The sequence below is a fragment of the Setaria italica genome, chromosome I (assembly GCF_000263155.2).
Source record: "Setaria italica strain Yugu1 chromosome I, Setaria_italica_v2.0, whole genome shotgun sequence".
NCBI lineage: Eukaryota > Viridiplantae > Streptophyta > Magnoliopsida > Poales > Poaceae > Setaria > Setaria italica.
Window position 1 is genome coordinate 38,363,068 of NC_028450.1, and position 17,952 is coordinate 38,381,019.

The following is a 17,952-nucleotide window of genomic DNA, read 5'->3' on the forward strand; positions in this document are numbered from 1 at the left end:
AAGGAACAGTCCTCATTTTTCTACTTGACGATTATCATTCACTTGTAGAGCAGAGCGTTCAGTTTGTGTGTTTGAATTCTTGAGCTTGAGCTAAAGTTTAGTCCATGTCACATCGAATCTTTGGAGGCTAATTAGTATAACTAAACATGAGTTAATTATAAAACTAATTACACAGATGGAGGCTAATTCACGAGACGAAACTATTAAACCTAATTAATTCATGATTAGCACATATTTACTATAGCATCACATTGTCAAATCATGGACTAATTAGGTTTCATAGATTCGTCTCGTGAATTAGCCTCCATCTGTGCAATTGGTTTTATAATTAGTCTATATTTAATACTTCTAATTAGTATCTAAACATTTGATGTGACAGGGACTAAACTTTAGTGCTATGAATCAAATGGGGTCTAAGTTTTAGAGCCAAACTGAATCTTCAGAAATCCCGAGGTTCCATCACCCACAAGGGCACAACCAAATAAATCAACTTTCTTCTTGCGAGGAACCAAACAAATTCAACTAACTACACATCACGTTGGAGCAAGTATTATGTACATTTCCTTGATTCTCTTTGTAATTTGGTGTATGGTGAACAAAAAAAGTATACAGATTTGGTATAACAAACTGCTCAGCTGCGCGTGCAGAGATGTTTTGTCCAAAGCCTTGTCCTCTTCAGAAGTTGCGGTTGATTTCTCCGGTAGCCGACAGAATAAAGAAACCTGCAAAGGAGAGCAGATTATATTATGATCAGCATGCCAATGCTTTGTTCTCTGAAGAAGATGGTGTCGCGGGCAAGGAATCTGCCTAATTTTCAAACCACTCCTGATTTGTTTATCTACGCGTGACCATCTAATGCTGCCCTAGCACCTAGAGGTAGCTAAAATTAAGGTAGAAAAGGAGCACTGAAGTTTGTAAGGACCGACACTTGAATCATTAGTCCAAGGAAAACAAGTGTGCACTTTGATATATAGTTTTTTGTTCGGTTGGTAAGTTGAACAATTCTTTTCGATCCCGCGCACATATTTTCTGCAGACTGTTTAAAATGCTTTCCCTGTCTAAATGCACATAGAATACGCGTTGCAATAGGAATTTGTAGAGGGGATTTGTTGTTACATGACGTCAGTGCTGAGGTCTTGCTGGTGCGCCCCCATTCCTTTGGCTCTTGAGCTTGGTTTCGACCTCAGAAAGGGCCTTCTTCACGTCCTCATTCTCCGGGAGCTCTTGGATCAGCACCTGGTAATCTCTCAGCGATGCTTCCCATCTCTCCAGCTGAACACACGACAACACCAAAAGAGACAATGGCTAGATGAGATCACACGTCCGTGCTCTTGCAGTGCAAAACGTTGTACACGAGGAGAATTAAGGTGCAGAGCTGCAGCCGAGAACGGCGTACCTTGACGTTGCAGTCGGCCCTCCTGAGTCGAGCCTTGCTGTACGACGGGCGCGCGGCGAGCGCGGCGCTGCAGTCCTCGACGGCCTTCTCGTGCCGGCCGAGCTTGGCGTGGCACGCGGCGCGGTTGCAGAGGAGCACGGCGTTGCCGGGCTCCCTGTCGAGGCCCTCGCCGTACGCAGCGCACGCCTCGGCGAACTTGCCGGCCTTGAAGAGGTCGTTGCCGCGCAGCCGCGCCGCGGCCGCCGCCTTGGCCCTCCTCTGAACGATCGTGACCTCCCGATTGCTCGGGTCCAGCTGGAACGCCGTCTGCGCCGTCGCCACGGCGTCCTCGAACCTGCCGTGACGTGGTCACGAGAACTCAACCGTCAGGCATGCCATTCTTCTTTCCTGGTGCGTTCGTGCGTGCCATGAACGCGATTGCGGGAAACTGGGAATGAACAGACCTTCCTGCAGCCATGTCGACCTGAGCTCGCACGATGAGGACGTAGGCGTGGCCGAAGGTGCCGAAGAACTTGGTCGACTCGTCGACGCCGAACCTCGGCGCGCCGGCTCCGGCGAGCACCGCGTCCGCCTCGTCGTGCCGTTGGAGCCTCAGCAGCGCCTCGGCTTGCAACGCCATCACCTAGAAGAGCAGTTCATTGTGACGGACGAAACGTGTCAGGATGGTGGCGCCAACGCTAGCTGCTTCATGCCGCTATGGAACATGTCTGTGGCGGAAGCGCGCTGACCTGTGGAGCGCAGTCGGCGCCGTCGGACACGGCGGCCTGCGCTTCCTGGAGCACTGTGATCCAGTCCTTGAGCCTGCGCGCGTCGCTGCTCTTGGCGATGCGGCTCTTCACCGATTGAGCACGAGAAACGTCGGCGACCGTGGATTCCTTGGACGATTGCTTGAAGTGGTAGATGGCCTTGTCAGGTTCTCCTAATCTGATCAACACATAAACAAGTTGATTGGTATCATAAACTGTTTGACATTTCATTGATTCTATTCCATCTGAAACTCATTATATTATACACTGAATTTTTACACATATTTAACCGATTACCAAGATTATATCGAAGGTAATAGTGTAATACAATGGTTAGCATCTGATGCCTTATGACATCCAAAAAGATTTGCTGTGTAGACTGTAGAGTGTAGGAAAATGAAGGCAAAGACTTGTTCCCTGACAGCTTTCAACTAGTGCAATCATGAACTTGAAAAGGAGGTGTAAGCATGCTTGCTGAAGAAGTGATCAGCTATTCAAAGCACCAATGATCAATGTGAATCTTACAAATGTCTAGCGTAAATTAAGGCAGAAGGTTGTGCTTGACTTGCTAATCCAAAGGACTAATGTACGTTCCAAAGTAGCACATGTGGAATAAAAAATATGGCATGCTCTAATCATCAAGTGGTTGTTATTACATCTCTTAGGGGCAAAAGCTAGTGGCTCCCAAGAAAGGATAATCCTGTTCCTACACACCATCTTCATCATCCTGAAACAAAAGGGCATGGGGATGCAGAAGTAGAAACTCCATTATCTATTTCATTTTAGTTAAGCATTAATACATGGCTAGTTGTTACAGAGTGCGATTCACATTAGTATTTTTTTAATAAAGTGCGTAAAGTCCACATTAGTACTTTTAAGCAAACTTAGTCCAATATCGCTAATATCACATTTTTTGTAGTCATGACTCATGAACAGTGTACCACGAACAAAATCGACACCAAAGTTCAATTTCAGATAGCACGCAAGGTTAAACTATGCAATACAAAAATTATGTGAAAGCGCCATGTAAATGGCCCTGATGGAACGTTCGAACGTGCGTGGTTGAGTTCAACTACTAATGGCCACTAATTAAAAGGGAAAGAAATGGAAGCACCTACTACTCCGCAGAGACTAAGATCATAAAGTCCATTACCTGAAATCAGATTCCCTAGTTCAATCTTGTACCAGCATTGAATATCCTTACTTGAAGAGCAGCCAATGCTAATACCAAATTGTTGCAATGCAACACACTAATTGCAGCAGATAAAAATAGGCAGATGCATGCACCCTCAGAAAACAATTGGCGATGAACAAATTCAACCCATCTCAAGGATCAGTGAGGGAAATGACGGAATTTTCTAACGCATTTGATTTGAAAATAGACAAGAAGTCTCACCCACGTACCTGAGATACAAGCCGCCAAGCCGGTGGTGAGCGCGCTCGTAGGAGGGGTCGATCCGGACAGCCTCCTTGCAGTCGGCGACGGCCTCGATGAGCCGGCCGAGCGCGGCGAGGGCGGCGGCCTTGTTGCTCCAGTACGCCGGCCGCCTCGCGTCCATCATGATGGCCTGGTCGTAGAGCGCCACCGCCTCCGCGTAGTGCCCCTGCCGGTACTCCTCGTTACCCATCTCCTTGAGCTTCTCGGGGTCCGTGCGGTGCGACAGCGCCCGGCACAGGTCGCCCCCTGCCGCCGGCTTGTTGGACTCCTTGACGATGTTCCCCATGCCCGAGAACGCGTACCCGTTGGGCGCCTTCCGCTCGTTGGCCTGCTTCACGCCGCGCTCCAGCGAGCTGCGCGCCGACGCGCCGCCGGCGCCGGCGTTGAGGTTGCCGAGGTTGCGGTGCAGCATCATGTTGCCGGAGGTGGCGCGCACCAGCTGCGTGGTGCCCTTCACCCTCTGGTGGTCGAGGATCATCTTGTCGAGCTCCGCGGCCATGCCGGTGTACTCCGACGCCGGATCCGCCGCGGTCCTCGCGCCACCGACGCCGTTCGCCGCCTTGGCGGGGACGGGGTCTGCTGCCCCTCTCGTTCGCGGCCGTCGGCGCGGCGCGGGCCCCGGCGCCGTTCTGCGCCCGGAACGGGCAGGGCGCTCGGGCGGCGCACGAGGGAGGAGTCGTGGGGGACGGCGGCGGCCTTCCGGTGCGCCGGGTTCGCCTGCGCGGCCGGAGCCGCTGCCTCGGCCTCGGTGGCATTGATCCGGTGGAGGGAGGTCATGGAGGCGGACCGGCGGCGGCGGAACATGCCGCTGTAGATGCCGAACATGGCGCAGCCGGTCGGCGGGTCGCGCGACTCCGTCATGGCGACGGTGGCGGCGTCGTCTCGCGGCCGCGCACCCCCGCGGTCGTCTGCGTCGTGCGCGCGCGTAGGGAAGGCGAGGGAGGGGGCAAGGCCAAAGATGGGAGGGGCAGGGGAGTGGTGGGCTGGTGGCCGTTGGCTCCTGGCTGGCAACGAACGAACGACGACGGGTTCCGGACTTGGGGTGGGGGTGGGAATGTGGGGAGCACGGGGGTTTTAAACTGCGAATATTACAGGAAACCCCCTTGTGTTATATGGAGCTGGTGCCGTGGGCCCTTTTGTGCAAGTTCTCAGTTTCTTCTTCCATTTTCATTTTTTTCCCTCCTCCCTCCTTTTTTGTTTTGGAGTAGTGGTCTTCATTCATTGGCTCATTGTCATGGAGTCATGGAGACATGGACCATGGGTTGGTGGTGCATTCATGTTGCGAATGGCTTGGTTAGGTCAAACGTCTAGTTTTTAGTTATTGCGGCATCTGGTTTGTACTGTATTTGCATCATTGTTTCTGTGTTCAAACTTTAAACAAGAAGCACGCCGCAATTAAGAAGTATACTTGGCAAATCAGGACAACCAGATGGCCAATAATAGTTGTGGGATTCAGTATGTGCGCGTAGGTTAAAGCATGAACCATTTGACCAAGGAATGTTCCTGAGCCATACCGTACCTGCAATAGGAATTAGGCAGGGCGTCAGCTGCATTTTTGCCAGGAGGTTTTTTTTTCTTTTCGTTTAAGTTAGGCCCTGTTTGACCTGTAGTGCACTAAAATTTAGAACCCTCAAATTGCTGTCTACTTTAGTACAAGCTGTTTGGATGGACTACTGATCTTTAGGATTTTAGAGGGAAAATGTCATTTTTATCCTCCAATTACTCCTCTAAACTACCCCTGCACTGTTCACATCATTAATGCATGCGAGGGTAATAGGGGTAAAGGAGGACTTGGGGACCACTTTTAGGAGAAATAGGATCCATTAGTACCCCTTAGCTCTCCTAATGAAAATGGCTCTCCTAAAGTTTAGAAGTGCACTTTTAGACCCATATTTAGATGCACAAATTCTAAAAGTGTTCTAAAAGTGGACTCCTAATTTTTAGAAGGGTGTATCAAACATGCCTTCCTCCGTATTCTGACTTCGGAGTCCACCGTGAATCAGGGTCTCTCTGTTTTTTTTTTCCTTTGAGAAAAGTGTACAGGTGTAGCCAGCTACCACATGCATCCTTCGTTATGAGGCTCATCAATCTAACTGGTTACATGATCCAATCGTGAAAAAAAAGAACCACCAGGATCAACCTGCCTACTTAGCTGGTCAATGTTTTCATGGAATGTTGGAACACACCCTAAAGCGACAACAGCTTGGCAGCATGGTTTGCACGTATGGATATAGCTAGCGCGCGCGACGCACGAGCTGGGCGATCATCGAGTTGCCGGAGTGGGAGACCGGCCGGGCACCGGAGCGCGCGGACACGACCGCACGACACACATTCCTGGTAGGGCATGTAGGTCTGGTGCACCCTCCATTATTGTCTGTTCATGCACCCACCCCGGCCGACTTGTAGCTTCCCCCAAAACGTGTTGGACGTGCCAAGCACATGATGCTCCGGGGATCCGGCACTCCGGCCCGACCCCGAGTTGGCAAAGCGTCGCCTGCCGGCCGGCCTCCCGCTCCCCCGTCCTTTTTCTGGACGCGATATTTCCTATTCCCACCGGTGGCATGGCACGCAAAATCGCGTGCTCCTCTCTGGTCAACGCCCTCTCCTAGCTTTTCTGAATCAGGCGTGCCTCTTCTATTTTTTTAGGAAAATTTTGTCCTAAAACTATCTAGGAGTACGTTGCTGATACTTTCCGTTACCGTTTGAATTGGAGGTCCGTCGATCATTCGTGTGCCGCGTTATTCAGTTCTTTCTGGACGACCGACATTATCCGGCTTCATGATCAGGTACCAAAATTCTAGCGTGTTCATCATGAACGGCCATATCGTTAGTTGGGAACAGTACGCGGAGAGGCCTCGCCGGTTTTGATGATTGGCGTGATCAGATCCGAGATACGCGTACAGCGACGTCCGATCGAACGGATCGTGGATATCCGCACGTGCGTGCATATGTATAATGTACTATACGCAGGCATGTCTGCCGGGAAACGGGGCAAGCGCGTGTGTACAGATAGATGCTCGATACCGACCCGACTCGGCCGTGCGGTGGTACTCCAACCTCCGTGTCTGTTTCGGGAACCAAACTTCGCAGCGTGCCATCAATCTCGAACAAATCGGGGTTCAGAGTTCGGGTGTGCCGTCCCCGTCGTCTGCAGGCGACCTGAAAAATACAAGACCGTACCGGGTCGCTCTTGGTGGCGTCAGACACGGTGGTTTGGGGGATCGTCGGAATCGCCGTGCCTCGACCTGCTGCTGTGTACAGTACAACCAACGTCTACGTACAGCGAGCCTAGCCGCACAATCTGCATGATTCTTGAGCGTTGTAAAAGGTTTGGAGCGTGGGGCTTGGAGAATGCTAGCTGTCCAAGGTGTGGAATGACAAAGTTTACACTTACTACAGCGAGTTAGCAACAACTGTTTCTTTTGTATTGAGCTTTTTTTTTTTTTTTTTTGCGGGGGGGGGGGGGGGTATATTTGTGTGCATTTTCATGTAAGTTGTAAAAGGTTTGGTAAGAAGGTGGTGTTTGATGTTCGTTCAAACCCAAATGATAAGTGGGCATAGTTTGACTGCATGCCGGGCCGTCCAATTTGGTCCTGGGCTTGTTAGCGAAGAAATCGGCTGCGGCTCCTCGTTTGTCTCGCTCGCCTAGGCAGCTGGGCTGTGCTGCTGTACTGGCCTGCCTGTGGCCTTGATGGGCTGAATAGCTCATGGAATCCTTTTGTGTTTTTCTCCCTCTACAATAGCGATGTAAGGGCCTGTTTGGGCTTTGGGGGCGATTTTACCGGCTCCGGCTTTACAGATATAATTTTTTTTAAACCAAGACACTGCAGCGCAAAATTGTTTGACAAACTGAGGTAAAGATGAACCGGAAACCGGATGAAACCAGTAATTTTTAAGACTTCGGCCGGTGTTGTTTTAGAAGAAACCTCCCAAACGCCCCCTAGATAACTTACAAAGTTACAATGACTGTAACATTACATAACCACGTGGTCGTGCAGCAATCGGACCATTGAGATTTGGTTTAAAACAATTTTACCTTATACCACCTCCGTTAGAAAACACTATTTTACGTAGCCGCCTGCTGACTTAACGTGGCCACCGTTTGCTCTTATCTTTGTGGATTCTCCATCTGTTTTGAAGTGGAGCGGAGCGCTCTGCAGTCGGCGCTACCGCCAGGTACATGAACACCCTCGCTTCCTCAGGAAGCACGTGCACGACTTCCCCTGCCGCCCCCCATATGCCACCGCAAGCACTGGCACCCGCAGTCCAGCACGCGCAACCGCCGAAATCGTCACTGCAAGTACGCCATATTATTCAGGTGCGCAGGCGCAGGTCTACGCTTATCCTTATCCCGTGGCAAGAACCCAACGCCCCAGTCAGCCCGTGCCCGTTAATGACACGGTGACAACTGACAGTACTGTGGCACCGAGCATCTTGACGAACGGCTGTACCAGTCGCACCCATCACACTCCATGCAGGCAGTTGTTTCAGCATTTCTCTCATCACAGGTGTCAAGCTAAGGGCGTGTTTGGATATATTGTATTGACAGATGCAGATCCCGATACGATTCTTCTCGTGCGTCGACGTCGGAAAGAGTAGAGGTGTGCACACTGGTTGGTTGACCCAGTTTTGACATGGCCGTGGAGTTCTCCCCAAGTTTTCGGGCGATCGAGCGCCCGAATTCTTCCGCATGAACAGGGACGTGTGGCGGTGGACCTGACCGCGGATCTTGCCGAGAAGAGACCAGCGAAGCATCGAGCCCTCTTCGCCGAGGTTCCATCTGGCAAGAAACTGAGAGGCTAATCTGCCGCTCAAGGAAGGGCAGTAGACGACGAGCTTCTTGTTGTGGCTGTGGAGCCCCAGTCCGTCCTACTCGACCGAAAAGCGGTGACAGAGCGCGCGCCGATGACTTGATGCATGTGTCCAAAAACCGAGACGAACCGGTCGCACGTACTGCAGAGGCTCGTTTCGCAACGCTCCGCAACCGTTCGATCTGCCCGGTTGGCTCTTGCGAGTTGGTCGTCCATTAGCTAGGGCCGGGACTTTCTGTCTGACTGAAGCTTCTTACACGCTACACTAACCTTTACCGTACTGCTCACCTGCATGCGTTAGTTTATACCGCCTCGTTCACTGAATCACTCACTGTCACTGGCGTAGATAAAGGTAATACTCCAATAAACATAAGTATGCCACAAAAGCACACGTCTAGATAAGGTTAAAGGCGCCGTCGATCACTGCCCAAGTCAAACCCACCACGACACCGGCTAACTCGTGCAAATTAATCTCCAGGCTCAATCTGAATGGAGTGCTAAAATATCATTAGTGCGAGTGTCAGTGACACACCTGATGAGCGATCGAGGATTCGAGGTACCTGGCTAGGTCATCCAAAGAAATGACATCACTGTCACAGTGTCACTGGAGTACTGTGCATCTAGTTTATATATACGCATCGACGCCCGTCGCGACTTTATACACGCCACACTTCGATCGTGCCATCCCGACACGACCTGTGCGCTCACGGCTCGCACCGATGTACTCGTGCGAGCAAGACCACACGGCGGCGGCGCGCACAGCGTTCGCCGACACGGGCTACCACCGGGCGTGCGCCGCGCCCCGCTCGCTCCAGCCCGCGGCCGCCCATCGGCCCGGCCAGCAGGTACTGCTCCCGGCCGCGGCCGCGGCAGTTGCCGCCGTGCAGCCGCGGCGCGCCAAGAGCAAGAAGCGCGGGGCGCCGTCGCGGCCCTCGTCGTCGTCGTCGCGCCGGTCGTCGACCACCGTGGTGGCGACCGACGTGAGCAACTTCCGGGCCATGGTGCAGGAGCTCACCGGCTTCCCCCCGGCCGCCATCTTCCGCCCGCTGCCGCGCAGGGTGCACGCGGCCAGCCCCTTCGTCGGCGTCAGCGGCGGCGCGGGGCAAGGGTGTTCCGGTAGCGAACGGCGAGGGCATGGCGGTTCGGAGGCGACCAATAGTGGTACTAGAGTCGTCGGCGGCGGCGGCGGCACCAGCCCCGACGCTCCGGCGGCCGCGCTGCCGGTGATGGCGCAGCCGCCGCCGCCGCAGTGCGCGCCGCTGGGCGTGTTCGACGGGCTGGCGGACCTCGGCTCGCCGGAGTTCGACTCCTGGGGAGATTTGACAATCGAATAAGCACTCTCGCTCTGGATCGTCGTTGGCCGGCTAGATTAATGGATGGATTGTTCAAGGATGGTAACCTGCTGGTTGGTAATTTCCTTGTGTTCTTGTGTTATGTGCACGTGTAGCAGTTAGCCACACGATGGGGCAGTAGTGCTTGTTGTTTTCACAAGATATGCCTCGGTGTAAAATTCAGGGACCAAAGTGGCTATTTTACTTGCATTAATCATGCTCTTGTAATGCAAATCACTTTCGATTGGCTCAATTGACTTTCTGTAAGTACATACTGCTTTAATGGGAAAAAACTATCTGGCCTTTTGCATCCAATTCATTATCATAAGGTTTCTATTTTAAACGATAAGGGAAGCTCATCGATTGTCAAATCTTACTGCCGTGTCAGTGTTTTTCCTCCTTTAAATTTCTCGTGCTTGTTAAGCGATGCAGTCAAGTATAAACGAAATAAGACAAATATGACGGTCACAGTCGCTGACGCGTGGACGACCGGACCTTTCATGTGGCGGCTGACAATTCATTTCATAGTACAACAAACTGACTGACGAAGCAAGCCAGATGTGTCGCTCGACTCGAAGTCAACCAAATATTAAAAAGCTACGCAGAATGACTAGCTAGAAATCAGAAAATCAGGAGGACAATATTAAAAAGCTATGCAGAATTCTTACGGTGTTTGGATGCACCCGCTAACACCTGTCATATCGGATGTTTGATACTAATTAGGAGTATTAAACATAAACTAATTACAAAACTAATTGCACGGATGGAGTCTAATTCGCGAGACAAATCTATTAAGCCTAATTAGTCCATGATTTGACAATATGGTGCTACAGTAACCATTTGCTAATGATGGATTATTTAGGCGTAATAGATTCGTCTCGCGAATTAGTTTAGGGGTTCTGCAATTAGTTTTATAATTAGCTTATATTTAGTTCTCCTAATTAGCATCGGAATATCCGATGTGACACTGCTAGTATCATGCACCGGCACGTACGAGAGCCTGAACAGACAGATTGCGTGACAACTGGCGGGCACTCTGGTTGCCACCTTCCTGCGATCTCTTGCTCTTGATGTTGAACCTCTTCCGAGTTTGTAACATGTTTTGTACTGTTGCAAGTCTTGGTCATGGCACTTGACAGGCTAGGTTGAACGTGTCAAGCGCCTCTGAACATTTCTCTCGTCACCGGATCTCGTCATGAGTGTTGAATGCACCGTCAGATCCAAGCTAGCGTACATGAGAAACTGAATGATGCATGCACCTGGCTGCTTAGACTCCTCTAAACAACCAGAAAAGGAAAGGTAAAAAGGACTTTGCACCCAAGGTCAGAGTTTTAGAACAATTAGCGTCCAGTTTGATTCTTGTTATTTAGCCATCAGGAAAGGGCAATCACACTTCACAAAAAAAAAGATTAATGAAGGCTATATAATGAAGGGATCAGCTCGCCATGCTCTTCGAACCCACAAGTGTCCAAGCGTTGATTGCAGCACAAAAATTAGCAAGCAGATCAATAAACCATCTTTTATTTAACGAGCACTGCTATATATGCAGGCTGGGTCACAAACTTATTATTGTTCAGAAACATAACCATGCGTTCAGCACTTTTTATGGAGCTTCATGCACCCATCAAGTAAGGAGGTACATACGAGATGGTGCTGAGACACCCTCCTCACTCTGCTCCTAGGAGCGCGAGGATAATATCCTCATAGTCTCTGGTCGTATCTTTAGCAACAGCACGCTCCAGCGTCACGCTGTTCCTCTTCTGGTAGGCCTCCTTTATCAGCTTCAGGTCGACCTCAGCGCGGGTAGTTATGACCCTGGTGAGATCATCCTCATCTGTGCCCATGCCTCCAAGAGCTAGTCGAAGGATTTTCTCAAAGTACCTGTCAGGGCAAGTGAAGCATCGGATGATCGCCCGCAGCGTTGCAAGGAACTCATCCTTGGGATCAGCTTTCAGATCCTGTTAGAAGTGAGTACCAAACAACATTATGAGCAACTGTAACTGAACAATTTCTCACAAAAAAAACTGTGAACAGTTCCTCTTCTAGCAATCTGCAAGCACTTGAATCTTGCAGAAAGTAGATTAATGCAGGGCAAAACGACAGACTGTTGATGAGTGAACCAAAGTTGTATAAGGGTGAACGCAGGGCAAAACGACAGACTGTTGATGAGTGAACCAAAGTTGTATAAGTGGTAATTCTTTTTCACTTAGCTGGTTGATTCCATCTTAATACCATATATGCAGCTTAAACGAGTGCTAATCAAAATCGATCGCGAAAGGAGGGGCATAGGTAAAACATACAGACATTTTTTTTGCATTTTGTGTGTCTTAAAAAATTGAATGGTAATGTAAGTTTCCTAACAAGAGCGCACTTATCGTTATTTACCTTGTTGATTGGATGATCAAACTGATCCTTGTAGCTATTGAATGTTGCAAGTAGCTGAGCTTTGCTCCGTGTGGTTAGAATCCTGATGATCTCCTCGTCACTATAAGCCTTCTTATGAATCTTCTCATGAAGTATTTTGGCTTCAGAGTGGGCCAATGAAGTGTTCACCTCTGGGCCATCATAGCGGTATGCACTTACAAGAGGCACCAAAAGCTGAAACGAAGAAATGACTATTTTTAGAACTCCCTTTTTTACCAACACTCAGCTCTAATCCACTCAAAATAGGAAAGTTCAGGAAAAGTATACATAGACCGGAAAATACATCAAGCTTAATCTAAACGTGACGAGTCGACAACCACCGGATAATCAAATTTTCAGTTCATCATTTTGACATATAGCAGCCACACTCAGTTTAGATCATCTAATATCTTTTTTGAAAATTGAGGGATCATCTAATATTGTATTCATGATTCTAAATCAGTCATATCAAGGTCCAGAAAACACACACACAAAAGAGACAAGATAAGTGTACCAACAGGATTAACAGATTTGTAACATCTCATCTTCAGGATGCGCAGTGAGCGCTAGACTAATAATTAAGGGTGTGTTTGGATCTTCCGGCTAAAGTTTAGCCCTTGTCACATGAATGTTCGGATGCTAATTAGAAGGACTAAATATGAGCTAATTATAAAACTAATTGTAGAAGCCCTAGGCTAATTCACGAGACTAATTATTAAGTCTAATTAATCCATCATTAGCAAATGGTTATTGTAGCACCACATTGTCAAATCATGGACTAATTAGGCTTAATAGATTCGTCTCGCGAATTAGCCTCCATATGTGCAATTAGTTTTGTAATTAGTTTATATTTAATACTCTTAATTAGTACCAAACATCCAATGTGACAGGGGCTAAAGTTTAGCCCCTAGTACCAAACAACCCCTAAATTTGTGATCATATTTTAACATAATGAATAGCAAGCACAGTAACACAGCGTGACAGGTTATATAAACTAGCAGATCATCAGATCCATACACATCTCAGCATGAGAAATGATTTTCCTTCGGACGGCGGCGCAAAAATGAACAATATGCACAGTATGACTGGCTAAATGAGCCAGCAGGATCATCAAACCGTGACAACCTACTGAGAAATCACTTTCCTTCATAATGCACTGTATGCACTAGACTTGTCAAAGATAAGAGCATGAAGAGTCAGTAGACTCTGTAGTCTGTACCAAAAACAAAACATCATGTCTCGAGACCGACATAACAAGCAACGCATTTGACTGATCTGTATAACTTTCAGATGGAAAGAACAGATCAAAATCACATATCGACAAGCGCATATGCGGTCTCTATATGATAAGCTCGGATACGTACGGTTTCTATTTAATAAGCAGACATCAGATCGTGATAAGATCCGGAGGTTTCACCTTGCGGAAGTCGCCGGTGATGTGCGCGGCGACGTCCTCCTCGAGCGAGCGCTTGAAGCGGTCGTGGTAAGCCTGCTTGGCGGCGAAGAGCTGCGCGGGCGTGCGTGCGCACGCGATCTCCACCAGCACGCGGCCGCCGGGGTGCCACTTCTTAGCCTCCTCGTTCGCCAGCACGGCATCCCTCTCGGCGGGGTCCAGCGTCCACAGGATCACCGCCCTCTGCGAATCATTCAGGGGACCAGGCCAATCAACCAGTCAATCAATCAGCGAACCAATCGCCGCGTAATTAAGCCGAATCAGACAGGGTCCTGATCGCGATCGGCCCTCGGATCTATCGACCGGCCAGATACCTCGAACTTGCCGTGGATCTCGTCGCCGAGGGCGCGGAGCAGCTCCTTCCCGTAGGCCTCGGCGTAGGCGCGGCGGATCGCGCGGCGGTGCGCGGCGTCCCGGTGCGCCAGGATGGAGATGATCAGCTTCTCGTTCGTGCCCCAACCTGCGATCGAAGCAGAGACCGCGTCAGCCGTCGTCGTCGCGTGCGGCGAGAACGTGCGCGAGCGAGGAGGCGGGAGCGAGCGGGACGACCTTCGAAGGCCTTGTGGAGCTGCTCGCAGTCCTCGGCGACGGGCGGGACGGCGGCGGGGACGGTGAGTGTCGCCATTGCGTCGGTCGGTCCGGGTGGCGGGGGTGGGTGGGCGCGAGCGCGATCTCTCCCCGTGCTGCGCCCGTGGGATCTGGGAAATGGCTGGGGGAACTTGGGGGCTTGGGGGGGCTTGTGTAGCAGTAGCCGCGCGGATGCCGCGGTGCGCGCGGGGAACAGACGCTGGGAGGCGAGGGGTTTTGTGGGGAGGGGAGGGGTTTGCGGAGGGTGCCTCGCCCGATCGATCCGGGTGCCTGTCCGTCCGGGCGACGGCAGCACGAACGCCAACAGGTTCGCGGAAAATGGTGTGGGTGGCGTTCGGGACCCGCGGAGAGGGCCACCACCCCGCGTACGTGTCCTTGGCGCTCCATGATCGCGGTGGCCACGACGTCTGATACAGACGCGCCGTGATGGCGACGGTACGTGACTTTGAGCACAGGCACAGAGCGATCAGCAGGAACCCATAATTGCAAAAACATCAATTGTTCGAAAAAAATAATTGCAAACACCTTGATGGGGACAGAGCGATCCGACGCGTCCCTTGATGGAGTATAAAGCTTTGTCCGTGGATTAGTTGTTGCTAAAAGGCAGCACCATGCGTGCCATTAGTGTAGGTTGTTGTTCTTTCAAAAAAAAAAAGTGTAGGTTGTTCGATGCCAGCACGATCGATCACATCACCTCTTATATTATATGATGAAGGGTTCAGTGTCAATGATGCGTTGATACTTTTAGGATCAATTAATCTGCTGTTTCACGGAGGCAGGGGGCTCGATGCCAATCGGTGAAAAGAGAAACATGGACGACTATTGTATTGGGATCTGATAACGGCAACTAAAATTGGGTAGCAATGGCTTAAGAACATTGAGTGCCCTACTTATACTATCTTCAAATGAAGTATGTAAATTGCAAGAAACCTAAGCACACTACGAGAGGAACGAACGACTGAACGAGCCACGTTGTGCCGGTCCGTGTCCGCTTCTCCTTGACCTTTCTAACTAGCCGGTGGCAGCTTGCACCAGCTCCACCGCCCAGCTACTGTGTATCTATATGCCCCGGCCCTGACGCGCGCGCCTTCATATCATCATAGCTTCGGGAAGGCATCCATCCATGATTCGCGCCACACGTACGGCGAGACACGCCCACGTGGTCTGGCCGCCGGCCGGCAAGCGCCGCCGCCACACACCGGCGGATCACCGCCCGCAGCGCGGGCACGCGGTGGCCGAGTCAAAACGAGGACGGCGGCGCGATATGGGGTTACGCTTCGAGGACGCTACGCGGTCCGATCCACCGCTGTTCGCCCGGCGACAGCTTTTCCCCGCGGGCTTGCCGGTTCGGTTTCACCGTTAGAGCGTGTGTGAGCTTTGCTTGGAAATTAAACGTTTTTTACACGCCGAATAATGCATGCCACTGTTAGCGTTCCTGTGTGGAGAGCTGGTGCCGGGCACAGGGTAAAAGAGGCTGGTATCTAGCCCATATTTATTAGGCTCGTTGACAGCTGCAGCCACCCGAATACAAACCTGTTCTAATATCTACATCACTACATGAAGAACTCCTAACTACCAATTTTAGAAGCAGGTAGGCAGGGCTAAAAGGACGTAGTACAACTTTAGAAGCAGCTAGGTAGGCGCTACCCTTCTCTTCTCCTCCTCGGCGACACAAGTCTGCAGTTTTGCGGTGCCGCCATGATGATGGAGCCGAAGGGTGTAGGGTACGCTCTGTGGCATCATGGTGGTGATACGTGATTTGCTGGGCCATCCTTAGCACAGACGTCGTGGAGGCGACGGGGAGCGAGAAGCTGCCGCAAGCGATGCCCGGCGGCAAGTCGTGAGACGTTGGGAGGCGCCCCGCTGCTAGGAGGAGCACGGTCGGGAGGAGTGCGCGGCCAGGAGGAGCGCGCGGTGGCTGGGAGGAGTGCGGCGACCGGGAGGAGCATGGCAAGCGGACGCGCGGCATCGGCAAGGAGGTGTAGGTAGTGGAGGGCGCTGCGCGTGGGCAGCGATAGAGGGCGGCGACAGAAACGGAGGTGGAGGTATGGCGGCATGGCGAGTGGAGGCACGGTGGTGGCGTTGCCTCAGCTGGGTTGCCATAGCAGTTGTTCGGGAGTGCCGAACCATGTACATGTAGCGAGAGGTTGTATTGCTCTGGGTGAAAGCCCTCACCGGTCTTCGTGCTGGTGGACTTGACGGCGACGTCCTAGGATATTGTTTTCCCCGTTGGGGGCGTCATGTTAGAATTACGACCCTACTGCACGGGGTTTTCTGGGTAAAAACCCTATCCAGATCCTGGACGAGCAACGGTGGCGCCATTGGTGTCGTGCCCTCCTTGGAGGCGTCGTCTCTAGAGACCCAACTTAGTTCATGGCATTGCTGAACCATGACAAGCCAAGGGCGGCAACTCCGCCGCGTGGTGAGTTTAATGGGTGTTTGTCTAGCCCATGTGTAGGCGATCGAAGTTACGGTGGTGGCCAGAGGTTGTTGCATGGTTGTCGGATTTGACTGCTTGCAGCGGACTGCGGCAGCTGACGTTGTTGAGCAGCAATCAGTGCAGTATGGGACTGCGTCGGAGGATGGCGCTTGTGGCAATGACAATGTGGGATAACTAGGCTTGCAGTAGACCATGGCAGGTTGCTCAGCTTAGCTAGGCTATCCGGTGCGGTACATCGTTGGAAGACGGCGCAAGCGACTTCTCTGGCTTGCTGACATGACGGAGAAGACTATATACGAGGGTGAAGCAACAAGGTGAAGTCGACACACTACGACGGCTTGGCTGTTCTATGGAGATCTTGGGGAGCGGAGCAATATCGCTCAACACTCTAACAGCGATAAAAGAAATGGATCCGTGACGTGGAGTACTGCGACGAGCGTGGCGAGCCCCCCGCGCGCGGTGTATCTTCGAGGCGACGAGAGGCAGAGTCCAATGGCGGATGTGGCGAGGCTCCCGCGCGTTGTGTTATCGTGGCGGCGACTGCGAGGCAGCCTACGAGAGGTCCGAATTTGATGCTATCACCCTGTCAAGTGGAGAGTGATGTTACAACAGCACTATGGCAGAAGGCCTGCATGGTGATGGCCTTCTCGGTTCAACGTCGACGTTAGGTTACGCTGAGAGGTTTCAGTGACTTTTTGACCGTGTGTATGGTGGTACAAGTTGCAGTAAGGCTTCGGTTCTGTCACTGAGGTGTTGAGAGGAGTGGAGTTTGGCGACGGTTGATGTCCCAATCCAACCGGCCGATATGTTGTAGAGTTGAGTTGCATGTGAGGGAGTGGTGCGATATTCATTGATGATCCAATCCAATCTATCGGTGTTTGCTTCGTTTTTTCCTTTTTAATATTTTCGTTCAGTTCGAACTTCATCTTCTTTTTTAATATAATTGGCAGCTCGTTTCAAAACAAATAACTACGGCCACCTCAGGCCGGCTGAAACTAACCCAAATATCGCAGCCCTCTCTCGATATCGTCTGCACACGGCAGCCAGGCGTCCGGTGCGGCGGCGCCATGGCTTCCCGAAGAGAGAGTTCAGATGTTCATGTATTCTTGCTGCCGCCTTGGGGTCCTCCTACTTCGGGTTTGAACGGCGCGCGGCGGCGCTAGGCTCTCGAAACTCTCCCCGACACGCCACTGACATCGCGCGCAACTCTTTTTCGCGTGTACGTCACGGTGTCAACGTCATGCATGCATGGCATGGCATGGTTACCATTCGATTCGGTTCGTGCGCGCGCGCACGTTGCGAACGTATGTAGAGTTGGACACGAAAACTATAAACGCCCTCTTTGC

At 51.3% G+C, this 17,952-nt stretch overlaps 3 protein-coding genes across 3 annotated transcripts; 1 reads left to right on the forward strand and 2 right to left on the reverse strand.

Moving 5' to 3' along the window:
• Positions 1-418: 418 nt before the first annotated feature.
• LOC101783274 (inactive TPR repeat-containing thioredoxin TTL3) lies at positions 419-4,633 on the reverse strand. Its single transcript, XM_004953896.3, has 6 exons — positions 3,547-4,633; positions 2,125-2,320; positions 1,840-2,018; positions 1,397-1,730; positions 1,117-1,272; positions 419-722 (listed from the first exon to the last, which is right to left on the reverse strand). The coding sequence occupies exons 1-5, from the start codon at positions 4,077-4,079 to the stop codon at positions 1,123-1,125; spliced, it is 1,392 nt and encodes a 463-aa protein (XP_004953953.1). The 5' UTR covers positions 4,080-4,633; the 3' UTR covers positions 419-722; positions 1,117-1,122.
• A 4,331-nt stretch (positions 4,634-8,964) lies between these two features.
• LOC101768847 lies at positions 8,965-10,019 on the forward strand. Its single transcript, XM_004955160.2, has one exon. It carries the CDS (start codon positions 8,973-8,975, stop codon positions 9,723-9,725), a length of 753 nt encoding a protein of 250 aa, XP_004955217.2. The 5' UTR covers positions 8,965-8,972; the 3' UTR covers positions 9,726-10,019.
• Positions 10,020-11,215: 1,196 nt separating this feature from the next.
• LOC101783681 (annexin D7) lies at positions 11,216-14,403 on the reverse strand. The gene is made up of 5 exons (XM_004953897.4): positions 14,128-14,403; positions 13,893-14,038; positions 13,543-13,761; positions 12,108-12,320; positions 11,216-11,680 (listed from the first exon to the last, which is right to left on the reverse strand). Exons 1-5 carry the CDS (start codon positions 14,201-14,203, stop codon positions 11,390-11,392), a joined length of 945 nt encoding a protein of 314 aa, XP_004953954.1. The 5' UTR covers positions 14,204-14,403; the 3' UTR covers positions 11,216-11,389.
• Between the last annotated feature and the right edge of the window lie 3,549 nt (positions 14,404-17,952).

Coding starts and splice junctions, on each gene's coding strand:
- LOC101783274 (XM_004953896.3), bottom strand. CDS start 4,079: ATGGCCGCGGAGCTCGACAAGATGATCCTCGACCACCAGAGGGTGAAG. Junction 2,321..3,546: donor CTTGGCGGCTTGTATCTCAG/GTACGTGGGTGA, acceptor TGTGTTGATCAG/ATTAGGAGAACCTGACAAGG. Junction 1,731..1,839: donor GTCGACATGGCTGCAGGAAG/GTCTGTTCATTC, acceptor ACGTCACGGCAG/GTTCGAGGACGCCGTGGCGA.
- LOC101783681 (XM_004953897.4), bottom strand. CDS start 14,203: ATGGCGACACTCACCGTCCCCGCCGCCGTCCCGCCCGTCGCCGAGGAC. Junction 14,039..14,127: donor GCTCCACAAGGCCTTCGAAG/GTCGTCCCGCTC, acceptor CTTCGATCGCAG/GTTGGGGCACGAACGAGAAG. Junction 11,681..12,107: donor TTGATCATCCAATCAACAAG/GTAAATAACGAT, acceptor CACTTCTAACAG/GATCTGAAAGCTGATCCCAA.
- LOC101768847 (XM_004955160.2), top strand. CDS start 8,973: ATGACATCACTGTCACAGTGTCACTGGAGTACTGTGCATCTAGTTTAT.